Below are 20,816 nucleotides of genomic sequence, written 5' to 3'. Positions count from 1 at the left end.
CGGGCCCCGAGAAACCCTGGCGGGCCGGAGCGCCCTTGGGTTGCGAGCCGGGGCCGCGGCGGCGGGGGTGTCGGGCTAGGGGCTGCGGGCCGCTACACCGGCCGCCACGTGGCCGGGAGGAGAAATGCAAACAAGGAAACCGGGGGAAGGGGGAAGGGGGTGAGTCATTGCGGCCCCACCCGGGAGGGAAATCCGGGCTGGGGCCGCTTCCCGGCCGGCCGGGGGCCTCCTGCCTCCTGTTTCGGTTCAGGGTCTCGAACAGGCCGGGGGAGGGATGGGGCCGTTTTCCCGCAGGGAATCCCGCTGCCGAGCCTCCCACTGCCGCGCTTCTATGCACACACCCCGTCCGCCCCCTCCTCCCCGCCCTACACACACACACACCCGCCGCGGGTGGGGACACTGAGGCTGGAGAGGAAGGACGGCGCTCGGGGACTGTGGGCGCTGGAGGTGGGGCTGAGATCCCAGAGAAGCTGGGCTAGAAGGCCACGCCCCCCGGCGGGTGAAGGTCGAGCTCGGGATTCCAGAGTCCTAGGCGGGCTCTTTGTGGAAAGCCATCGCCTCCCTGGGCCTCAGTTCCCACCGCCGCGCTGCTGGCCCAGCGCCCCCTCTTCGCTGCACTCCTGCTTCTGAGTCCGCGGAGAGACAGTGGCTCCGGGACAGCAGCTCCCCCAGCGCCGGCGCCGTAACTGCTCAGGGCGTCACCGAGGGTTTTGGAAGGAGTCGCACGCCTCGCCACCCACCCCCCCCCCCCCCCGGCTTTCTAGGACTCACCCCCTTTTTGCCCCACCTGTGTCCCTTTCCCTTTGCTGCTGAGCCTGCCTGGACAGAGGAAGACATATCTCTAACAATCCATGTCCCCTGCTGTTTCACCGATGATTATTTTCTTGGAGGGGGGGTTAATTGTGATTAAAATCAATTTTAATGTGTCTTTGAAAATCCTTCCAGGAGTTTATCAGATTGTAAGTTCCATCCCCTCAAATTCAGATTCAGTCCTATTGGCATGAAGTGGAAAATCTATATTTTGAACAAATACCCCAATCTGCTGGGTTCCCACTTTGAGAAATGAGAGTGGAGTTTTAAATGACCCCCTCAGGGAAGGAGGGGAGCCCGAAAATGAATCTGGCCCCCAGACCAAACCCATCCACTCAGGTTTGGGGAATTTGGAAGAAGGAAGAACAGCTTGAAGGGATAACAGCCTGGGGTCACAGGTGTCCATGGGGAAGAGAGTAGAGAGGGAGTGGGGCTGGGGAGTGAGTTAAAATTTCAGGTCTCTGGTGCCAGTGACCTGGTCTAGAAGTCCTTGCAGGGGAGTTTCCAGAGACTGGCAGTCGGGTCAGAAAGGGGTCCCCCCTTTCTTATTCATCCTGCCCCTGCTTTGGGCAAGTGGAAATGGAGCCAGTGGGTGAGGCAGGACATCTGCCTCCCTCTCAGCAGGCCACAATAGTCTGTAAGTGCCTGGCACTGTTCCAAGTGCTTCACAGGTATTCTATCTCTGCCACCACCCTATGAAGTAGTACTACTGTCATTCCCACTTCAGATGGTGAAGCTGAGGCTCGGAGTTATCAAGTAGCTTGCCAAGGTCAAGGGTACAAGGATCCAAAGAAAGTCATTCAAATTGGACCTTCCACTTGTCTCGTTCTTGTCACTGGAGGGCAAAGCGCCCCACCTCCCGCCAAGGCAGGTGATGGAGCAGGTGTTTCCTTCTCAGGATTCCTGGTTGGGACTGGCCTGTGAAATGAATGCTCGGTAGGTGTTTGATGGAGCCTAAGACCTGGAGGGGGCAGGGGACTAGGGGAGTGTGTCTGAGGAAGACACTTTAAGCCAGATGGTGAGTCATCACAGGGAAAATCGTGCCATACCCTGGTGCAGCCTCCACCCTCCTCTGACTATCTTTAGATGCCTGGAAGTTGTGTTGGGACAGATAAATGATAGCAATAGTTAACATGCACCAGGCCCTGTTCTTGGTACTTGTTATACTGGTTGATGTTCTTGATACATTCGCTGATTTAATCATCACAAGAATCCTATGAGATAGGTATTATTGTTATCCCATGTTGCAGGCGAGGAAGTGACATGGAAAAGTTAACTGACACACCCAAGGTTCCACAAGTAAGATGTGGAGCAGTGAGTGATTCTCCCCAAGCACTTAGAGGAGTCTGTATGCTTTACCACTCTGTAATCCTGCCTCTCAAATATACTGACAGCTCCTGCAAAGGGAGAGAAGCCCACATCCAGAGTCATTTCCCTCACACTTGGGTGCACAGGCTCCAGACGTACGGGGAGGGACAGACAGATAATGGAGGCTGACTAGCAGGGCCTCTTCACGCTGTCCACCCACATGATGAGCTCTCTGCCAGGGCATGAGCCTTATGGAACCCTGCCTCACTCCCTCGGGCAGGTGGCAGGGGATGGCAGAGGCTCCCAGGGAATAGTCCAGGAGGGTTAATGGGAAAGGAGGGCTTCTTGGCCGGCTGTGACTCTGGGCTGTATTCCTCCCACCAAAGCCTCTTTGCTGAACTCTACACTCGTGGAGCCCACAGCTTCCTGAATCTTCACACTACACGAGTCTAAAACTCCCTTTCCACCCCAGCTGCCTCTCCTCCCACCTGGCCTCTCTCAGCTCCCTGCTCCAGGACCCCCACCACTGCCTAAGCAAGGCACCTGATACCTCGCTCCCTCCCTCTCCCACATCTCATCAGCCTGCAATTCTGGTTGATTCAACCAATGGATAACCTCTTGCATCCACCCATCATGCCCCATCCCCACTCAAACTGCTCTAGCAGAACGATGGTCTCTTCTATCACTTACTATGTGCTGTGTACTCTGTTTACTACTTTATAGACATCATCTTTTAATCCTCAGAACAATCACTATTTACAAGTGAGGAACAGAACTGAAGAACAGCGAGGTGAAGTAACTTGGCCAAGGTCACACAGCTAGTAAGTAGCAACGCCAAACTCAGTCTGACGGCAGAGCCTACCCTCTTAATCACTCTTTGGTGATCACTGCTCTCAATCTTGCCTTCCTCAGTCCTTCCTGTGCAGTGCCACAAGAATCTTTAATTCCTTCAACGGCATTTACTGTAAGTTCCAGCAACTCTGCTGTAAACTGGAGATCTGAAACTGGGCAGATACTGGGCTCCAGGGCCACGGAGCCTGGTGGAATTTTCTGGTAGCTCACTAACACACTAATCTGGTCAGGCCTCCATACCCAGCACAGTGTCTGGCATAAAGCAGGTGCTCAGTGATTCCGGGTGGAAATGAGCTGAAGTCGGTGGGACGGTCAGCTGGGGCCTGCTGTGGGCCTGTACCAAGGGCAGGGCAGAAGGGAGAGGGGCTGCTTTCCCAGTTCATTTTTCGGACAGTTTGTTTCACCTCCCCCCCGGCTGCTTCTTTGTCTCCTATCTTTTCTCCTTCTGTGCTGCAAACCTTGCTTACGAGGCTCAGCTGTGTCCCTTGAGGTTGCTGGTGGGTTGGAGGGTGGGAGGTTGGAGGACGTCTTAGCTGATAGGCTGGCAGCGGGACTGAGGAAAAGGGCCAGCTTGGAGGCCAGAGGATATAAGGGCTGTGCCTGGGTACCTTGGCCTGCTGCAGCTTCCCTCAGCATCCTGATGTGATCCCCTGGCCATGGCTTACCAACAAATGGAGAGGGACTGAGAAGAGAGCCCAGGTACCCTCACCTGGGCTCTACCTCCCGGCTCTGGAAGGTTGAAGGTCCTCTGGCACTTGTCCAGGCTTCTGGCCCCGAGGATGGTTCCAGTCCAGTTCCCCCATCTCCTCCCCTGCCCATTCCTGGGGGGCTGAGGCAGGGAGCTGGAACACTGATGGGCACCAAGCCAACCCTTCCTGGGACCAGCAGGTCACAGCCAGTCACTCTTGAGCCACTGTGACAGTGGTAGAGCAGGGACGCAGAGGAGAGATGGGCTCCTACTTCTCCAGGAAGTGGGGGGCAAGCTGGAGGGAGGTCTGTGAGGGCGGGACAGGGCTGGGGAGCAGTGGGGAGCTGACTGAGGCGAGAACAGAGTCCCCACACTTTCCTGGAGGCACATTCTTCTGGCTGGTGGTCAAGCTACCCGTGCATGACAGGAGCAAGGAAACGGTCACCAGACAGGCCTGTGGTGCTGATGGCGGTAGCCAGAGGGTGAGGAGAGGCTGGCAGAGCAGGGCAGAAGGCAGGGGCAGGTCTGGAGCTGTGCTAAAGGGAGGGGAACAGGCCTGCCTAGCAGGCAAGTTTGGTGGTATTTGAATGTGCAGGAAGTGCTTTCTCCCTCCAGCTTCTGCTTCTCAAGTGTATGTGTGTGTGTGTGTGTGTGTGTGTGTGTGTGTGTGTATGTGTGTGTGTATTCCACATATCCAGGAGACACTGCATCTGCCCTTGAGTAATCAGTGCTCTGAAACCGTGGCTCCAGCCCAGTCGTGACCACTTTCCCTCAGGCCCAGAGCCCTCTCCTTGGCTCCCTCGCCTGCACCCCTGTTGGGGCTTCCAGTCTGCCCTTGCCGGCCCACACCACTCCCCCGCCTCTACCTGGGGCTCACTGCCCGCACTACCTCCTCCCAACATCCCCAGCCTTCCCCGGACCCTCATCTCAGGGGCTCCCATCTTCCCTGGGCCCTTGCTCAGGACTCGAACTCTGCACCCACTTTGCCCTTTTAGAGACTTAGGCAGGGGCAGCTGCAGTAGCCCGAGGGAGGGTTCCGTGTGGATCCAGAGCCCTGGCCAAGGAGAGGGCAAGGCTGTGAGTAACCAGGCAAGCAGGCCATGCAGAGAAGGCCCTCCCTAGCATCAGAGCAGACCCCAATCCTGCCCCCAAATCCCACTCGGGAAGTGCTGGGGCCAGAGGAAGCTGAGCACTCCAAAGACTCGGCACCAGAACCACTGTCCGTTTCCTCCCTCCAGAGAGGACGCAGCGAAAGGCCAGGGGAGGCTGCAGAGATGGGGTCTGTAGAGGGAAACAGAAAAGAGAGGTGACGTCTGCAGGTCTGACTGAGAGAGAAGGCCGCAGGCCACTCCCTCCCCTCCTGGGATCAGTCCTCGGCTCCAGGATGGAGAGGCGGCCACCAGCGGCTCAGACTTCCCACCCAGGCCTCAGGAAGTGCTTCCTGCTCCTGCCTCGGAGCCCCCTCAACTAGGAGCTTTACCTCCAGAGAAATGGAGAGGCAGCGGACTCCCCTTAAACCTGCTGCAGGGCGGGCATAGAGCCCACCTCAGCATTCCCCCTCTCATCCCACAGAGGACTGGATCCTGATTTAATCTCCAGTCTCCCCCAGGCCTCAGCTGACGGTGCCGGCTGGGGTCCTGGGTGCCAGGCGAAGCAGCCACTGCTGTGCCCCTGCCGGGTTCTTCTCCTCCCACAGAGCCCGGCTTGTGTCAGCTCCTCCTGCAGGGCCCCATTTCTCTACCACACGCCCGGCACTCACCACAACTACAATTAGAAATCCAGGCCGCATGCTTAGCACAGCCAGGGCTGTGGGCACAGAGGCCCTCAGGAGAGGCTGCTTCTTTATTTATTTATTTATTTTATTTTTGGCTGCATTAGGTCTTTGTTGCTGAGCACAGGCTTTTCTCTAGTTGTGGCGAGCGGGGGCTACTCTTCCTCGTTGGTGCGCGGGCTTCTCGTTGTGGTGGCTTCTCTTGTTGTGGAGCACAGGCCCTAGGCACACGGGCTTCAGTAGCTGCAACATGCAGGCTCAGTAGTTGTAGCTCGCAGCTGTAGAGCACAGGCTCAGTAGTTGTGGCACACGGGCTTAGTTGCTCCGTGGCATGTGGGATCTTCCCGGACCAGGGCTTGAACCCGTGTCCCCTGCATTGGCAGGAGAATTCTTCACCACTGCGCCACCAGGGAAGACCCAGGAGAGGCCTCCTGAGTGGAATAGGTGAACTCATCTCCCCCTCTCCTGCCATGGGTCCTTCTACCTTCCTCATGGGTCCCCCAGGTCTGCCTCTCCTTCTGTTACCTTTCCAACCGGTTCTTGGCCCATCTCTGTTCCTCGCACTGCCTCAGTCTGTCTCTAGCCCATCCTCTCCCTCCTCCAGGGAGTGCCCTCAGGTTCGCACCTCAAACCTCTCTAGGGTGCTATTCATGGGTCCCGAGCGCTGGACTAAGCACAGGTGTCAAGCTTTTGGGGGATCTGTGTGTACTGATCAAGCCTCCGTGGTGACTTTCTCATTCAATAAATCTAGTCCCTAAACTCAAATCTGAAGGACAAATATGTACTAATCCCTGTGCCGGGCTTTGTCCTTTAGGGAGAGTTGATGCCCTCCCCTCCTGGCCTCAGCCTTTGTATTCGCTCACTCCCCACAGCCGGAGGCTCCAGTCCATGCAGAGGTTAACTCCTGGCTTTATCTCTCTCTGTCTCTTTCTCTCTCTCCCTCTTTCTCCCCTCACCCAACAACAACCCCACAGCGAAAGGGAAAGGAAAAGAGCGAGCGCATTGGAGGACGCACCTGTGATTGGGGGTTCAGGTCAGCAGATGGAAGTCACCAGAGGACAAGGAGAGGCGAGCAGGCCTAGGCCCCGGGCCCCTCCTTGTTGCCCTTCCAAATGCCGCGGCGGCTGTGATCGCTAACACGCGTACACGCTCACGCATTCTCCCTCTCCACACTTAGCCGTCTCTGATGCTCATCTAGCTCTGGAGCTCAAAGACCTGCTGCTTCCGCTCAGCATCTTCTCACTCAGCATCCTGTCCTCTGCGTGGACCTCCAGGTTGTCAGTGGGCAGGCAGAGGAAGTGGGGTCTCAGTGAGAAGCCGGACTGTGAATGGTTTCACTCTAGCCGTAAAAGGTGAAGATGTCCCCTTCTAGGGGCAGAAGGCAGCCACGGCCCCAGGGAGCAGTGCTGGGGGAGGGGTGGCCAAGGTGACCCCCTGGATCTGAGTCCTTAACTCGGGATTACTTCCTGCAGTCTGGGCAGCTGCGCTGCTCATGACGGGGCCAGCTCTTCCCTGCAATGAGCCACCCGCTCTTCCTCTCTAGAATGGTCCTTTCAGCTCTGTGGTCTATAAGCCTGACTTCAAGAGGAAGACGAAGCTGCAGGGGGACCAGCTGAGGCGGGCTGGGCCCAGGGAATCCACCTCCGTGTCAGGCACGGCCTGGGGGGCTGCCTTAACCAGGGTCCTTAGCCTTGAACTCCACAAGGGCTGGAGGTGAGCAAAGGGACCACGTAAGTTCTGGGGAAAATCTTGCAAATAAGATTTTTAGCCCAACCTTGCAGAGCTCCGTCTCAAGACACAAGGGTGGAGAAGGCTGCCCCCTAGAGCCAGGATCAAAGAATTCTTTATGGACAGCCAGCCATTCTTGCCTTTATTTATCGCACAGATATTTATTGAGTTCCTACCTAAGCCCCTGGCATTAGACTAGGTACTGGGGATACAGAAGTGATCAAGGAAGACAATAGGATGACAACCATCAGAGTTTTCCCTAGACTCAGGGGTTTCCTGGAATGTTGGACGTGTGTTGGTAAAGCCAGGACAGTCCTAGGCAAACTGAGAGGAGTTGGTCCCTAAAAGGTAAAGCTCCTGCCCTCATGGAGGCTATATTCCAATGGGATGGCAAGGGTGGAGCTGGAAAGGATAAACAAATACGCAAGACAATTTCACATAGTGCTATCACTTATCACAAGATGTAAGACAGAGTAGGGGACTGTACTTTAGAGAGGAAGGACAGGATTGCCTTTCTGAGGAAGTAACATGTGACCTGAGGCTTGAATGACAAGCAAGCCTTATGAATCTTATAAGCACTCAGAGGAGAGCTTTCCAGATGCAAAGTTACCAAGACCCCGGGGCGGGAACAAGCTGGGCACATTCAAGAAACAGAAAGAAGGCCAGTGTGCCTGGAGTGAAATGGGCAGAGGTGAGACTAGTTGGAGTTGGCAACTGATTTGTTTACCCCAATTGCTATGGAATCTTTTGGAGGGATTTAAGCAGGGGACTGCCATGTTCTGGTTGTTATTTTTAAAAGACTATTCCAGCTGCTGGCTGGAGAGTGGATTGGAGGGGAAAGAACGAGCAGAGGAGGACCACGTAGGGAGCTGCTACAAGTGGGGAGGTGGTGATGATGGTGCCTGGACTAAGCAGTGTCTCGGGGAGAAAGGACAGGGCGGACCCAACCGTGCTTGCTAATGAAGTGCACATAGCGGGTAAAGGAAGGAGAGGACCAAGTGGTGCCTAGGTTTGGGGCTGGAGCTACAGTAAACAAGGATATACCCCAAAGGACATCAGAGGTCCCTCTGTGTGGGGATTAAGAAGCAGAGAGGAGGAAGCCCTCACACGTCCAAGAAACTCAATGAACTGTCATATAGCTTGGTAGGGGTATCCTTGATGTAGCATTGTGGGAGGAGATCTATGTCTGGAATGTGCCTGCTTTGGGGGAATGAGAAAGAAATGTCTTAGGAGACAAGATGTCTGTGGGTGGGAGTCAGGAGTCTGTCTTAATACTGGTGGGGCCCAATTTAAAAGTGACTTCGGAGGGATTGGTAGTTCAGACAGGTTATCCGTATAAGAGACGTTTTCATGGCCTGAAATGGAATGAGGGATGGTGTGTTAGGGTAATGAGGTTAGCTGTAATGACCCCGAAATCTCAGTGGCTTAGCACGAAGAAAAGGGTGTATTTTTCATTCATATTACAGTCCGAAGCAGGTTTGGGGAATGGAGTGGGTAGTTCTGTTCATTCATTCATTCAAGGGTCCCAGGCTCTTTCCATCATGTGGCGCAGCTGTCTTCAACATGTGGCCTCTAAAATCATCACAGAATGGGAAGAGGGAATGAGGGCTGCATGGGAGATTGTATGGGTCCAGCCTGGAAATGGTACACATTGCTTCTGCTTTGATTCCATTGCTCAGAACTCACTCTCATGGCATCAGTTTAACTGCAAGGAAGCTGGGAAGTGTTCAAAGTTCCTATTTAGTAGGTCATGCGCCAGAAGAAGGATGCTAATGGTGGACACTGGTGGTCTTGTCACAAGCAGGGAGAATGGCTATCTCTCTTGGGGTTGGGGGCGGGTGGGCAGTGGTGTCTGTCTTGGGTTGGGATGGGAGTGCACTCTCTGAAAGCACCTTGGAAAGGAAGCTGATGTGGGGAGAAGAGCATGCGTGGTGCATACCAGTGTGCTTTGCAGCTTCATAACCCTCCCGTGCTTTCCCTTCTCGTGGCCTTTCTCCAGATAAGATCTTAATGATCCCACATCTCACCACAGAAATAGCCTTGTGAACGCTTTCTCTTCTACAATTTTCTTTTCCCATCAAATCCAACTTGGATACCAAATAATCTTCTTGAGGCATGGTTTATGTCATGCTAGCCCTGTTCAATAATAACAATAACAAGTTTCAACAACAGTGATAATAATTTGTCAAATTACCGTGTTGAGTGCTCTAACTGCGGTATCTCAATATCTCCCGATTGCTGTAACAAGCCAATGATGTATCATCATTCCCACTACACAGATGGAGCGACAGGGGTTCCGAGAAGTTCCTGTGCTGTCAAAGATGGTAGCCACTAGCCACGTGTGCCTATTTAAATTAAAATCAATTAAAACTTCAGTTCTTCAGTCATACTAGGCACATATCAAATACTCAACAGCCACATGTGACTAGTAGCTGCCATTCTGAAGAGGGCAGATATAGAATATTTTCTTCTTGGCAGAAAGTTCTCCTGAGTTAGGGGAAAACTGCCCAGGTCGCACAGTAAGTGGTGATCCCATCTGAACATAAAATCCTTCAACAGCTCCGTACTGCTTCCACATGCAAGAAAAAGTGTCAGCCTGCTGGTAACCTACATCCTGGGCCCAAGCTACTGTTACATAATTATCTCTCGTTATTTTCTTTCACAACCTCACTCTCCAGTGTAACGAGTTTGTTAACTCCTCTCCAATACTCCTGACGTGTGCACTCATAATAAATATTTTTGCTCTCCTCCTTTCTGTCTGCCCAGCTAATTAATTAATTGCTACCTGACCTTAAGGTTCAAATAGCTTAAATATTTCTTGAATCAGTCCCCTCTTCCCCATTCTCACTGCCTCAGCCTGAACCACCTTTCAGGCTCTCCTCATGTGGCAACCTTTCTGGTGCTACTAACCATACTTGCTGACATTTATTAAGCACCTGCTACATACTTGCCACTCTTCTAAGCACTGCCTCTTCATCGTAACACGTTGAAGTAGACATCACAGCTGTGCCCTGTCCCCATTTTACAGACGGAGTACCTAAAGCACAGGGAGGTGAAGAATTTGTCCGAATGACCTCTCTGCTTTCTAGTCCTTTCGAAGGAAGTTCACCCTCACACTATTACCCTGGCCACATTTCTAAAACACAGAACTGTTACTTCCCTCCCCTGGCTTCACAGAGACAGGGGAAAGCCTTTTCAGCAGAGCAAGCAAGGCCCTTTATGTTCAGAACATTTCCAACCTCAAAATCCATCACTCCACCCACAGACCACAAACTACTTACAGTTTCCCGAACCTGCCATGTTATTTCTTCCTTCTGGGCTGTCACACAGGCTGCTCCCACTGCGTGGAGGACTGTTATCCCTGCCAGCCAGCTCTGGAACCATCCGTGGCAGTGTACTCTGGACCACAGGGCTCGCTCCCTCCTCTGAACAGCCAGCACTAACTCTCTCCATCAGTGGCTCCCAAAGGAGGGCTGGATGCCGAGCTCACCTCATTAAAATCACTTCTCATTAAATATATATATATACTCCCAAGATTCAAATTTACTGTCAGGGGTGGAGTCTGGGGGTCTTTTTTTTTTTTTTTTTAAATGAAGCTCCCTAGACTATTCTGAAGTGAGGCAAATGTGGTTTACATTGCTCGCTTGGCAATTAATCATGTCCTGCCTAGATTTCTTGTGTATGATCCCCTTTATTGTTATTTGATTCTTACCTTCATTCACTCACATTCATCTATTCGACAAATGTTTACTAAAGGGCTACTATGTGCTGTGAACTCTTCTATGTGTTGGTGTGAATGAAAGAGGCACAGTCGCTATTCACGGAGATTACATTCCAGAGAGGTGTGATAGCAGAATAATGGCCCCCCGAGATGTCAATGTCCTGATCCCCGGAATTTGTGAATACGTTACTTTACATGGCAAAAAGGATTTTGCTGATGTGATTAAGTTAAGCATCTTGAGATGGGGAAATTATTCTGGATTATCCAGTTTCTTAATCATAAGGGTCCTTATAAGGGAAAAGAAGGAGGCAGCAGAGCTGGCAGGAGAAAAGGAGATGATGTAATGACAGAAGCAGAGGTCCGAGGGGTGTGTTTGCTTTGAAGATGAAGGAAGACCTTCAGGAGTCAAGGGATGTGGGCAGCTCTAGAAGCTGGAAAAGGCAAAGAAACAGATTTTCCCCTCGAGCCTCCGAAAGGAAGGCAGCCCTGCCATCCCCTAGACTTTAGCCCTCTGAGTTCCTTTTTTGGACACCTACCTACAGAACTGTAGGATAATAAATGTGTGTTGTTTGAAGCCACTAGATCTGTGGTACTCTGTTACAGCAGTGAAAAGAAATAAATACAAGGTATATTGGCTACTTATTTTGTGCCAGTATGTGACGGGCCTCCCCAACTAGATTATAAGTGTTTGAGGGCTCCGTGTGTTGTGGTTTTTGATTTTCCCTGCCGGCTCCCAGCGTGGCACTGGGCCCACGGAGGGAGCTCAGTAGACACCTGCTATAGATTCCAGCCTCTATCTGATGGGAGTGATGTTTGGTAGATTTGGGGTGGGAGGATGAGGCTTGCGGAGATTAAAGGAGAAGGGAGCTGTCCTTGAGGGTGAGGTGTTTGACGTCAGAAGACGGGGCAGATGTTCCGTGAGAAGAATCTTCTGAGAATCGCTTAATCCCTGAGGAGGGAACCTGATGGATAGATAGGGGCGGAAGAAATCATACTCACTGTGTACTTTCATCTATCTCAATTTTTATATCTTGAATTTTAACGAGAAATTTACATCTTAAATTTTAAAGGAGAACGTGATAAATTTTAGAAGTAATCACGGCAGCTGGCTTGGACACCCGTACATTTCCGGGCCCCGCCAGGGACCAAATATCCTGTAGCTCAGAGGACGAACCCCGGAACCTGCCTTTTTAGGCGGCATCCCCAAATGATCAGGGGGCCCGAGGACTCAAGGCCAAGCCCAGGACGCGCCCTCCACTGTGGTTCCGGGCGCGGGCGGCCTCCGGCCGGGGAGGGCGCTGTGCCGGCGGCGCAGGGGGCGGGCCGGGGGCGGAGCGCGGGCGGCCGGCGGCTACGGCTCGGCCCCCGGCTCCCGGCTCCCGGCTCCTGCTCCGGGCCCTGCACCTGTGACCGTCGGCCACGCTCGCCTTCTGCGCCCGGCGCCCGCAGCCCCATGGCCCCGTCCCGCCTGCAGCTCGGCCTCCGCGCCGCCTACTCCGGCCTCAGCTCCGTGGCCGGCTTCTCCATCTTCCTCGTCTGGACGGTGGTCTACAGACAGCCGGCGACCGCGGCCATGGGGGGGCTCGCAGGTACCCCGGGGCGCGCGGGGGTCGCTGGGTCCCGGCTCCGGCCGCGCGGACGCGGGCGCGCGGCTGCGGGGAGGAGCCGGCGGCTGCTCCGCAGGCTCCTCGCGGGCGGCGCTTCCCGGGGGAGCGGGTGGGGTGTTTACCCAAAACTGGCCGTGGGCAGAGCAGGCCCCGCGCGGGCCCGGGCTCCTGGACATCCTCGGGGGTCCTCAGGGACTCAATGCCCGCCCGAGGCGCCGACGTCCCGTATGTGCCATTTGCACCAGCCCCGGCGCCCCCGGGTTAGCCCGTCCGCCCTCCACCCTGGGCCCAGTGACAGCGTCCTCCCTGCACGCCCGCTGCTCTCGCCACCTCCTTCGCGCAGCCAGGTGTGAAGACCCGGCGGTCTTCACACACACACACTTGTGCTGGGGGATCCGCGCCCCTTCCCTGGGGACTGGGTGAGGGCAGAGAAGAAGTAAGTGGAAAGGAGGGCTGGGGGTTCCCGGGGAAGCCCATGTGCCTCCTAACAGGGTGGAGTCCACCGCCAACGGAGTCGCCCTCGGAGTCCTCGGCGGAGCCCCGGAGGACCGCGCTAGGGATCTGATGGAAACGACTTTTTTTCCCACCACGTTGGTGTCTCTTTGCCACTCTTCTGCTGTGGCTCCTGGGCCAGGGTCGGCTAAGCCCCGCCGACCGCCCTTTCTGTGCCTCAAGGAGGCCAGAGGAGGCTTGTACCGGAGTTGAGAACGTCAGTGCGCTGGTGGAGGTCCGGTGCTTACCGGTTCCCTGTACTCGCTGTGCACCTTTGGGCATGTTGTTAACCTCTCTGTGTTGTAGAATTGGTGTGAAGACGAAGCATATCATTTCTACTTGCTAACTTTTTTTTTTTTAATGCTTCCTATGTGTCAGACACTGTTAAGCAAACTGCTTCCATCATCTCATTTAATCCTTACATTAGTCCTAGGAAGTAGGCGTTATTATTGGGTCCATTTTACAGGTCAGGCTTACACTGAGGCTTAGTGTAAATAAATAGCTTACCTAGGGTTACACAGCTACATGAAATTATACGTGTGGGGAAAGCACTTGGGGAAAAAATACACGTAAGGTTCATAGTTCTGCACAGGGTGATCTGACTCCATAATTAAACTCCTCTGCCAAGGAGCCCTAAATGGACTAACTAAAAATAACGAGATCTGCTCATGGCCCCAAAGCTTACTGAGTGCCATACCTGGGTCAAGAAGGGATGGGAGGTGGGGCTTCTGCCCTGTCAGAGGGGTGTAGGTAACCACGGCCTAAGCAATGCCAGGCAGAGCACTTGGGCTCTCCGAGGAAGGGCGCGTGGTCGCCTGGCTGGGCTGCGCTCACGCCTGCCTAGATGCCCCACCTGTGGTTCCTCCCGGGGGGGCCGGCCTGCCCACCTCTGCTCAGTTATCTGCACCCCCTTCCCCGCTGCACCCCACCGCCCACCACATTCCTCATGATTCTCTGGTCTTTGCAGTGCTTTCCTGTTTCCTGTCGGCCTGCTGCTTTCCCCTCAGGAGGGCGGTGTGACTCTTCAGGCGAGGCCCAGGGGTTGCCCTGATGAGACTTGAGATGAGGGGACTGGTTGGGGGTGAGGAGGGAGGGCTGCCCCTGGGATTAGAGCCGGGTGTGTTGGAGTCTGGCCTGGTGGAGTGAGCCCCACCGAGCTGTGTGACCGTGGGCACATCGATGCCTCCTGGGCCTCAGTTTCCTCATCCGTAGGGAATGGAAGGAGATTCCGCTGACAGGGGTGCTGTGTGAGACCCCATTCAGGTCTGGAGTGCTACAGCTGTATGTCCTCTCCCCGAATCATCCATCTTTCAGCTGCCCGTCGGGGGGCAGCTCCAGGGAGTCCCAGGGTTTCCCTCTGACCTGAGCCCTGCCCTCTCTCCCTCCCTGCAGATTTCCCTTGGCCTCTGAGGCAGGCCAGCTGTGGAGCCGCCCACAGCAAGAGGTGCTAGGGCAGCGACCAGCTAGAGCGGGGTCCTGGCACCTCCCTGACAGCCATCGCAGAACCAAAGCCGCCTGGTGACGGTGGTGGTGGTGGCAGTGTGGCAGGTGGGGGAGGGTTGCCGGGGCCACACACCCTCTGCGCCCTGAATGGGTGCTGAGAGGGTCTGCAGCCAGTCAGCCTCTTCCTCTTTTGGGGATGAAGCATCTGCAGATTTGTGAGTACCCGCTTCTGACTTGGCATTTTCCAGAAACTGCTGAGTCACCAGAGGGCAGCCCCAGTGTGCTCCTTCCCCTGTGTGCCAGGTGGGCTGCTGGGGGCTGTTGATTTCCTGGGGACCTGGGAGAAACGTTCATGGGTAGAGACCCAGTCTCTCCCATCCCGGTGTGCGTCTGGGAAGACCTGGCTTGGAGGAGAGGCGGAAGAAATAGTTTTGCTGTGGGAACGCTTGGGAAAAAGACTTATTCTAGTCTAGTAGACCGAGGAAAGGACAAGAATAGAAAAGTTGCCCAGGAGTCTAACCAGCTCTGTGTTCTTCCCCATGAGCTGAGAAAGGACAGGGGTGAAGGGGAGGGGTGGAGGCAGAGAGTAGGGCCTGGGTCCAGTGGCTCACTTGTCTGTTTCCCTGTGAGCTCCCCTGGGCTCCTGGCCCCTCACCTCCAACCCAGCCGCTGGGCGTACTTTCACTGACCATCTTTGTGCCTTCCTTGTGCTGGGCCTGTCAGCTCTGAGCCCCGAGCCACCGAGCAGAGCCCTGCTCCTTGAAGCAGGTGGGGTAGAGCGAGGGGTGAGGTCTGGTGTGGACATGCATCCGGGTGGGCCTGGGAAACCGTCCGTTCTGCCCTGAGTTATGCAGACCAGGCTTCCTGGAGTCCAGAGTGTCCCAGGGAAGTGAGCAGGGCTGAGGTGTGGGAGGGACCGGCAGGGGGCTTGTGCTCCTTCACTGACCCCATGGATGGAGTTGGGGGAGATCCCTCTTCTAAGGACAGAGGCGGGAGCCAGGGCCGGTGGGGACGGGCCTGCTTCCAGATGTGGCCTCTGTTTATCTGGAGGCCAGGGCTGTGTGCAGGGCAAGTGAGAGGTGGGGCAGGATGTGCCTGCTTATTAAGAGAGAGCTGGGGCCTGGCACACCCAAAATGGTCATCTTCCTCTTCTGCTCAGCCCTCTTTGGTACATGGATGTATGTGTGTGTGGGGGGGTGTTCTGGGGGCACCACTGGAGCGTGGCCAGTGGACTAAGAGAGGGCATCCCACAGGCCCCTATTTCAACACTTCCTAACCTAGAAATTGCTGAGTCACGGGGGAATTGCTCTGACCTTATTTTTCCCCTAAGCTGGCTTCTAGAATCTTTGAGTGGTAGAGCGTCTGAGAGCCATCTATCTCAGCCCCTCCGTGGCATAGCGAGCAGATAGAGGGCAAGTGGAGCGGTCGCAAAGGTACCCGTCTGACGGTTCCTTGGATGTGCTCAGTGACAATACGCTTCCTTCCGTGGGCCCTTTAAGAGACCAAACAGCTCCCCCAGTGAACACTTAGGACCTGTGTGAGAGGATTGGGAAACACTTCTGGAAAAGGTGGCTAGCACACCGTCCATCCAGATCACGGAAGACGTTAAGCTGAAGCCGGGGGATTGTTATTCTGTCCACCTCTGGCCTGCTTCCACTTCCTCCCTAGGCAGGGACGGAGACAAGCTTGTCTTGCCTCACCCTGATCCCAGGGCTGCAGGGACCCATGTTCCAGGCCCCCAACCTCTGAGGAAGGCTGAGGGTGGGCGAGGGCAGAGCTGGGAGATTGTGGGTCAAACAGCGTGGGAAGGGAAGCGGCAGGTGTTGGCAGAGCTGAGTCCTCACTAGCAGGGAGCCCTGGGTCACCGTTTCCAGGCTGGCGGGACCTTTGGGCTCCCCCACTCGCAGATGTGGAAGCGCCGAGGCTCTGAGAGTCACGAGCAGCACATCGGTGCCAGGCCCAGGTCTCCTGGTTGGCAGTCTCGTGGTTTTCTGGCCCTTGCCAGGCTGCCTGAATTGTGACAGCTTCTGAGCCGGTAATCAGAGCAGAGATCTGGGATGACATTCCCCCCTGCCTTTTGATTTTCCCCCAACTTAAAAAAACATTATGAAATATTGCAGGCAAGTAAAAAAGGATAGGCAGTTTAGTGAACTCCCTTGTTCTTACCATTCAGCCTAAAAAAATAAAACGTCATAGATTCAGTCAAAGCACTCTCCCACCCCGATCTCCCTGTCACCTTCTCTTCCTTCGCTCCCTTGCCAGAGCTGACCACTTTCCCCAGCCTTCCTGTGCTACTCTGCGTGCTGCGTGTGCGGCTCACTCTTTGGAGGGCCTCCTGACTCCTAGGATCCAGCGGCCTACACACAGGTGGACAGCTTGCAGCTGGCTCTGCCCTGTCCCTCGTTCGTCCCTTGTCGGGACCCTGCGGCCCTGCCCTGGACCCTTGCCAATGGAACTGCTATTTGCTCCACTCTCTGGGCTGCGGCGGCAGGCACGGCCCGGCACAGAGGGCATTCATTGTATTGTCTGAGCGGCAGCTGGCATCGTAGGGGAACTGCCCAGCCGGGCCCAGAGGGCAGGCCCAGGACCGGCTGGGGGCATCTGGCCTGCCCTTTCAGCAAACGACTTAGTAGAATGGAGTCTGGCTAGGGGACTTCCCTGGCGGTCCAGTGGTTAAGACTCTGCACTTCCACTTCAGGGAGCACGGGTTGATCCGTGGTCAGGGAACTTAGACTCCGCGTGCCTCGTGGTGTGGCCTAAAAAGGAAATTAATAAAATGGAGTCTGGCCAAGGGCAAGAAGAAGGCCACTTGGGTACTGGGTGGCCCTGGGGGTTTTAACCACTGGGCCTCCCCATCCCATAACACCAATACATGGAATTTGGGAAGAGCCCCACTGCCAAGAGCTCAGCCACAGGCCTTGCAACGTTACGGTGGTGGCCTCTGAAGGCTGGGAGAGCAGAAGCATCAGGGCGGGAGGAATGCTTCTCACAGCTGTGGCCCCCAGGGTGGGTAGTGGGGAGTCCCCGGAAAGCAGGCTGGGCTGCAGCAGTCCTCAAACTTTCTGACTTTAGGACCCCTTTACACTCTTTAAAAAGTGGTGAGACCCCAAGGAAATTTTGTTTATGTGGGTTATATCTATCGATATGGACTGTATTAGAAATTAAAACTGAGAACAGTTTTAAGCATTTTAAAGTAATATTAAAAATAACATTGTGGGCTTCCCTGGTGGCGCAGTGGTTGAGAGTCTGCCTGCCGATGCAGGGGACACGGGTTCGTGCCCCGGTCCGGGAGGATCCCACGTGCCGCGGAGCGGCTGGGCCCGTAAGCCATGGCCGCTGAGCCCGCGCGTCTGGAGCTTGTGCTCCGCAACGGGAGAGGCCACGACAGTGAGAGGCCCGCGTACCGCAAAAAATATAATAATAATAACATTGTGTTAACATAAGTAACATTTTTTTGTAAGAAGTATTCACGTTTTCCAAAACAAAAAAATTAGGGAGAAGAATGACATAGTTTTATATTTTTTGCAGATCTCGTTAATGTGTGGCTTAGTAAAAGGCAGCCAGATTCTCCTAGCTGCTTTTGCGTTCACGTCCTCTTCATATCACAGGCCACGTGGCCTCCAGCAAACTCCACTTTACCGGGAGAGTGAAAAGGCCAACACTACTGTTATTATGCGAAGAGCCTGGCCTGGGGGACCTGCAGGGCACTGGGGGGTCGGCAGGTGAGGAGAGGGGCGCTGCCTGAGCCGTCTCTCCCGGCAGGTGTGCTAGCGCTGTGGGTCCTGGTGACGCACGTGATGTACATGCAGGATTACTGGAGGACGTGGCTCAAGGGGCTGCGTGGCTTCTTCTTCGTGGGCGTCCTCTTCTCGGCCGTCTCCGTCGCCACTTTCTGCACCTTTCTTGTGCTGGCCGTCACCGGACACCAGAGTAAGGGCCTCCACAAAGGGAGGGCGTGGGAGGGCCGGTGGGTGGAGCACTCAGGAGGCCCGGGATTCCTGTCCTGGGTTCAACACTTACGCCCAAGGGACTGGACAGACCACTTAACCTCCCTGTGCCGGAGTGGGGAGAATGGACGCCCCCCATCCCCGCCCCTGGGTTGGAAGGGGTCAATGAAACACGTGGGAAGTGTGTGCTGCATTTCAGCACCCAGGAGTGTGTGGTTAGCCGCCCCTTTTAGCCTCCAGCGGAGGGTATGGGAGCGCCCCCTGGTGGCTGCAGTCTGCAAGTAGCCAACGGCTCTTCCTGCCCGCTCTGATGCTGAAGCACATTGGAAGGCAGTGGGCCTGGGGTCAGTGTCACAGAAGCAGAGCGGATGATACAGCCCAGTGATTAGCCAACCCCCTGACCTTCCCTCATCCCCACTGCTTCCTGCCTGCAAACTCTGAACGCTCTGAAACCTCTATCACACCTGACCTCTCCATTGGCTCAGTTCAGCCTCTGTTGGAGGTTGTGGGGAAGGATGGCCCGGGGCTTGTGGCATGGTGGCTAGGGTCAAGGGCAAGGTCCTCTCAAGTCACGGTTGGGTTCCTCTCCCCTGCAGGCCTCACAGACCCCAACAGCTACTACCTCTCCTGTGTGTGGAGCTTCATTTCCTTCAAATGGGCCTTCCTGCTCAGCCTCTACGCCCACCGCTACCGGGCTGACTTTGCCGACATCAGCATCCTTAGCGATTTCTGACCTGAGCGATGAGGTCTCCGCACCCTGGTGGTCCTCAGGACCTGGACTCAGCCTCTTGAGACAGCAGGCGGGCCTGTACACCCCCTGGGAACCCCAGAACCGGGGCAGAAAGTATACAGCAGGAGGACGGTGGTCTCCCTGGGAGCTGTCCTGTCCCCTTGGGGGGAACCCTGTGTGCCGTGGAAAGGGGTCCTGCCACGTTGCTCATCAGCCTGACTGGAGGGCGGCTTTAGACCTTTTCAAGTGGATCTATTTTCTTAGCACTCAGTGGGCAATCTTTCTAAGTAGGGCCAGGGCAACAGGCAAGGGGTAGGGCAGTGGGGCCTTGACCTGTGCCTGGGGGCAGGGGTCCCTGCTGCCCTAGACACTCTCCCTCAGGTGGGACGGGACCCTGGGGAGGTCAGGTCAGGTAAGGGATCTCTAGTAGAGACTTCGCAGCCCCTTACCCCAGCACCCCCATCTTGTTGTCCCCCAAGAGTCAGGTAGCTGAACTCATTGGTGCCAGGGATGGTGACACTTGCTTTTCTTTTCCCAAGGCCTGGGGACCCGAGGGGAGTTCAGTGTCCCTCTTTCCACCCACCCTGTTCCTCGCAGAGGTGGTTCCCATGAGTATGCTAGAGCCATCCTCCCCTTCACCACACACCCCAGAGCCGGACGCCCCAAATGAGGCCAGACTAAGGGTCTTGGGGAAGGTGCTTCTGCCCCCCGAAGGGCTTTGGGGAAGGGGGCAGCACGGGGTGGGCTAGAAAGAACCCTCAAACCTGTACCAGGCACCTCCAGCCCCACATTTCCACTTGGCCTTCTCATGCCTGCCCCTCATGGCACCCAGACTGCCCCTGGCCCCGAGATGCCTCCCCCACTCCTGCCCCTGCCCTTCACCCAGAGCTTTTCTCTTTTAAAATCTCCCTTCTGAAGGACAAAATCTGCTTTACTGCATATACACTGGCCCAAGGGCTCACCTAACTCGGAAGGGAAGGGGCTCCATCCATCTTTTTGTCTTAGGTTGTCATTTTGCACGGTCTGCCCCCTTCCCACCTGATGTGTCCTGCCCCTCAGCTCTTTGCCTTATCTGCGTCACTGTCACTTTAGCAGAAATACAGCAGCCATTTGTTATCAGCTAGCCTCTGGTGCTTTCTTATGGGGTGGACTGTGGGAGCGGTGGGTGGGAATGGGGGTCTCCAGTCATCTCATCAAGCCATTTCCTTAGCTCAGAGGGGACCCTCTCCCTCTGGTCCCACTTGGCATGGGGGAACCCACAGTTCAGCTCTCTTCCTCCAGCCCCCTCAGCAAACCCCCCAGCCAGGGCGAGGATGCCCCCCGGGCACAGTCTCAGCAACGTCTGTGGGATTGAGTGCCTATCGCCCCAAGAGGCCAGGACAGATGGGAAGGGGATGAACGTGCTTCCCCTCGTATTCTCCAGGCTGTGAGGGGCTTGGGCCCAGGTCGGAGGTGATGAGGCCGCTCCTTCTGCTGTCTGAAGAAGCCTGGCCGCCTCGGAACCATAAAGACAGGCGCCACTGGATGAGCTCGCCCAGGCCCGCCGTCTCACCTGTTCTTCTCTTCTAGACTCAGCACATGCTTAAGAAGTCATGGTACATTAGAGCAGGAAGGAACCAAACTGTCTATTTCGGGAGCCTTTAACTGATAAACAGAGGCCCCAGGAGGTGACGTGACTTACCTGAGCTCCCAGCTGGGACTTGAACCCAGGTACGTCTG

The 20,816-nt window shown here is 55.4% G+C and overlaps 1 protein-coding gene across 1 annotated transcript; it reads left to right on the top strand.

Moving 5' to 3' along the window:
- Positions 1-12,208: 12,208 nt before the first annotated feature.
- On the top strand, positions 12,209-20,216 carry SLC48A1 (solute carrier family 48 member 1). Its single transcript, XM_032644125.1, has 3 exons — positions 12,209-12,467; positions 18,183-18,350; positions 18,964-20,216. Exons 1-3 carry the CDS (start codon positions 12,332-12,334, stop codon positions 19,098-19,100), a joined length of 441 nt encoding a protein of 146 aa, XP_032500016.1. The 5' UTR covers positions 12,209-12,331; the 3' UTR covers positions 19,101-20,216.
- The last annotated feature ends 600 nt before the right edge of the window (positions 20,217-20,816 follow it).

Source organism: Phocoena sinus, chromosome 10, assembly GCF_008692025.1.
Source record: "Phocoena sinus isolate mPhoSin1 chromosome 10, mPhoSin1.pri, whole genome shotgun sequence".
NCBI lineage: Eukaryota > Metazoa > Chordata > Mammalia > Artiodactyla > Phocoenidae > Phocoena > Phocoena sinus.
The sequence above is the reverse complement of the archived record's forward strand: the minus strand, read 5'-3'. Positions and strand labels throughout refer to the sequence as shown.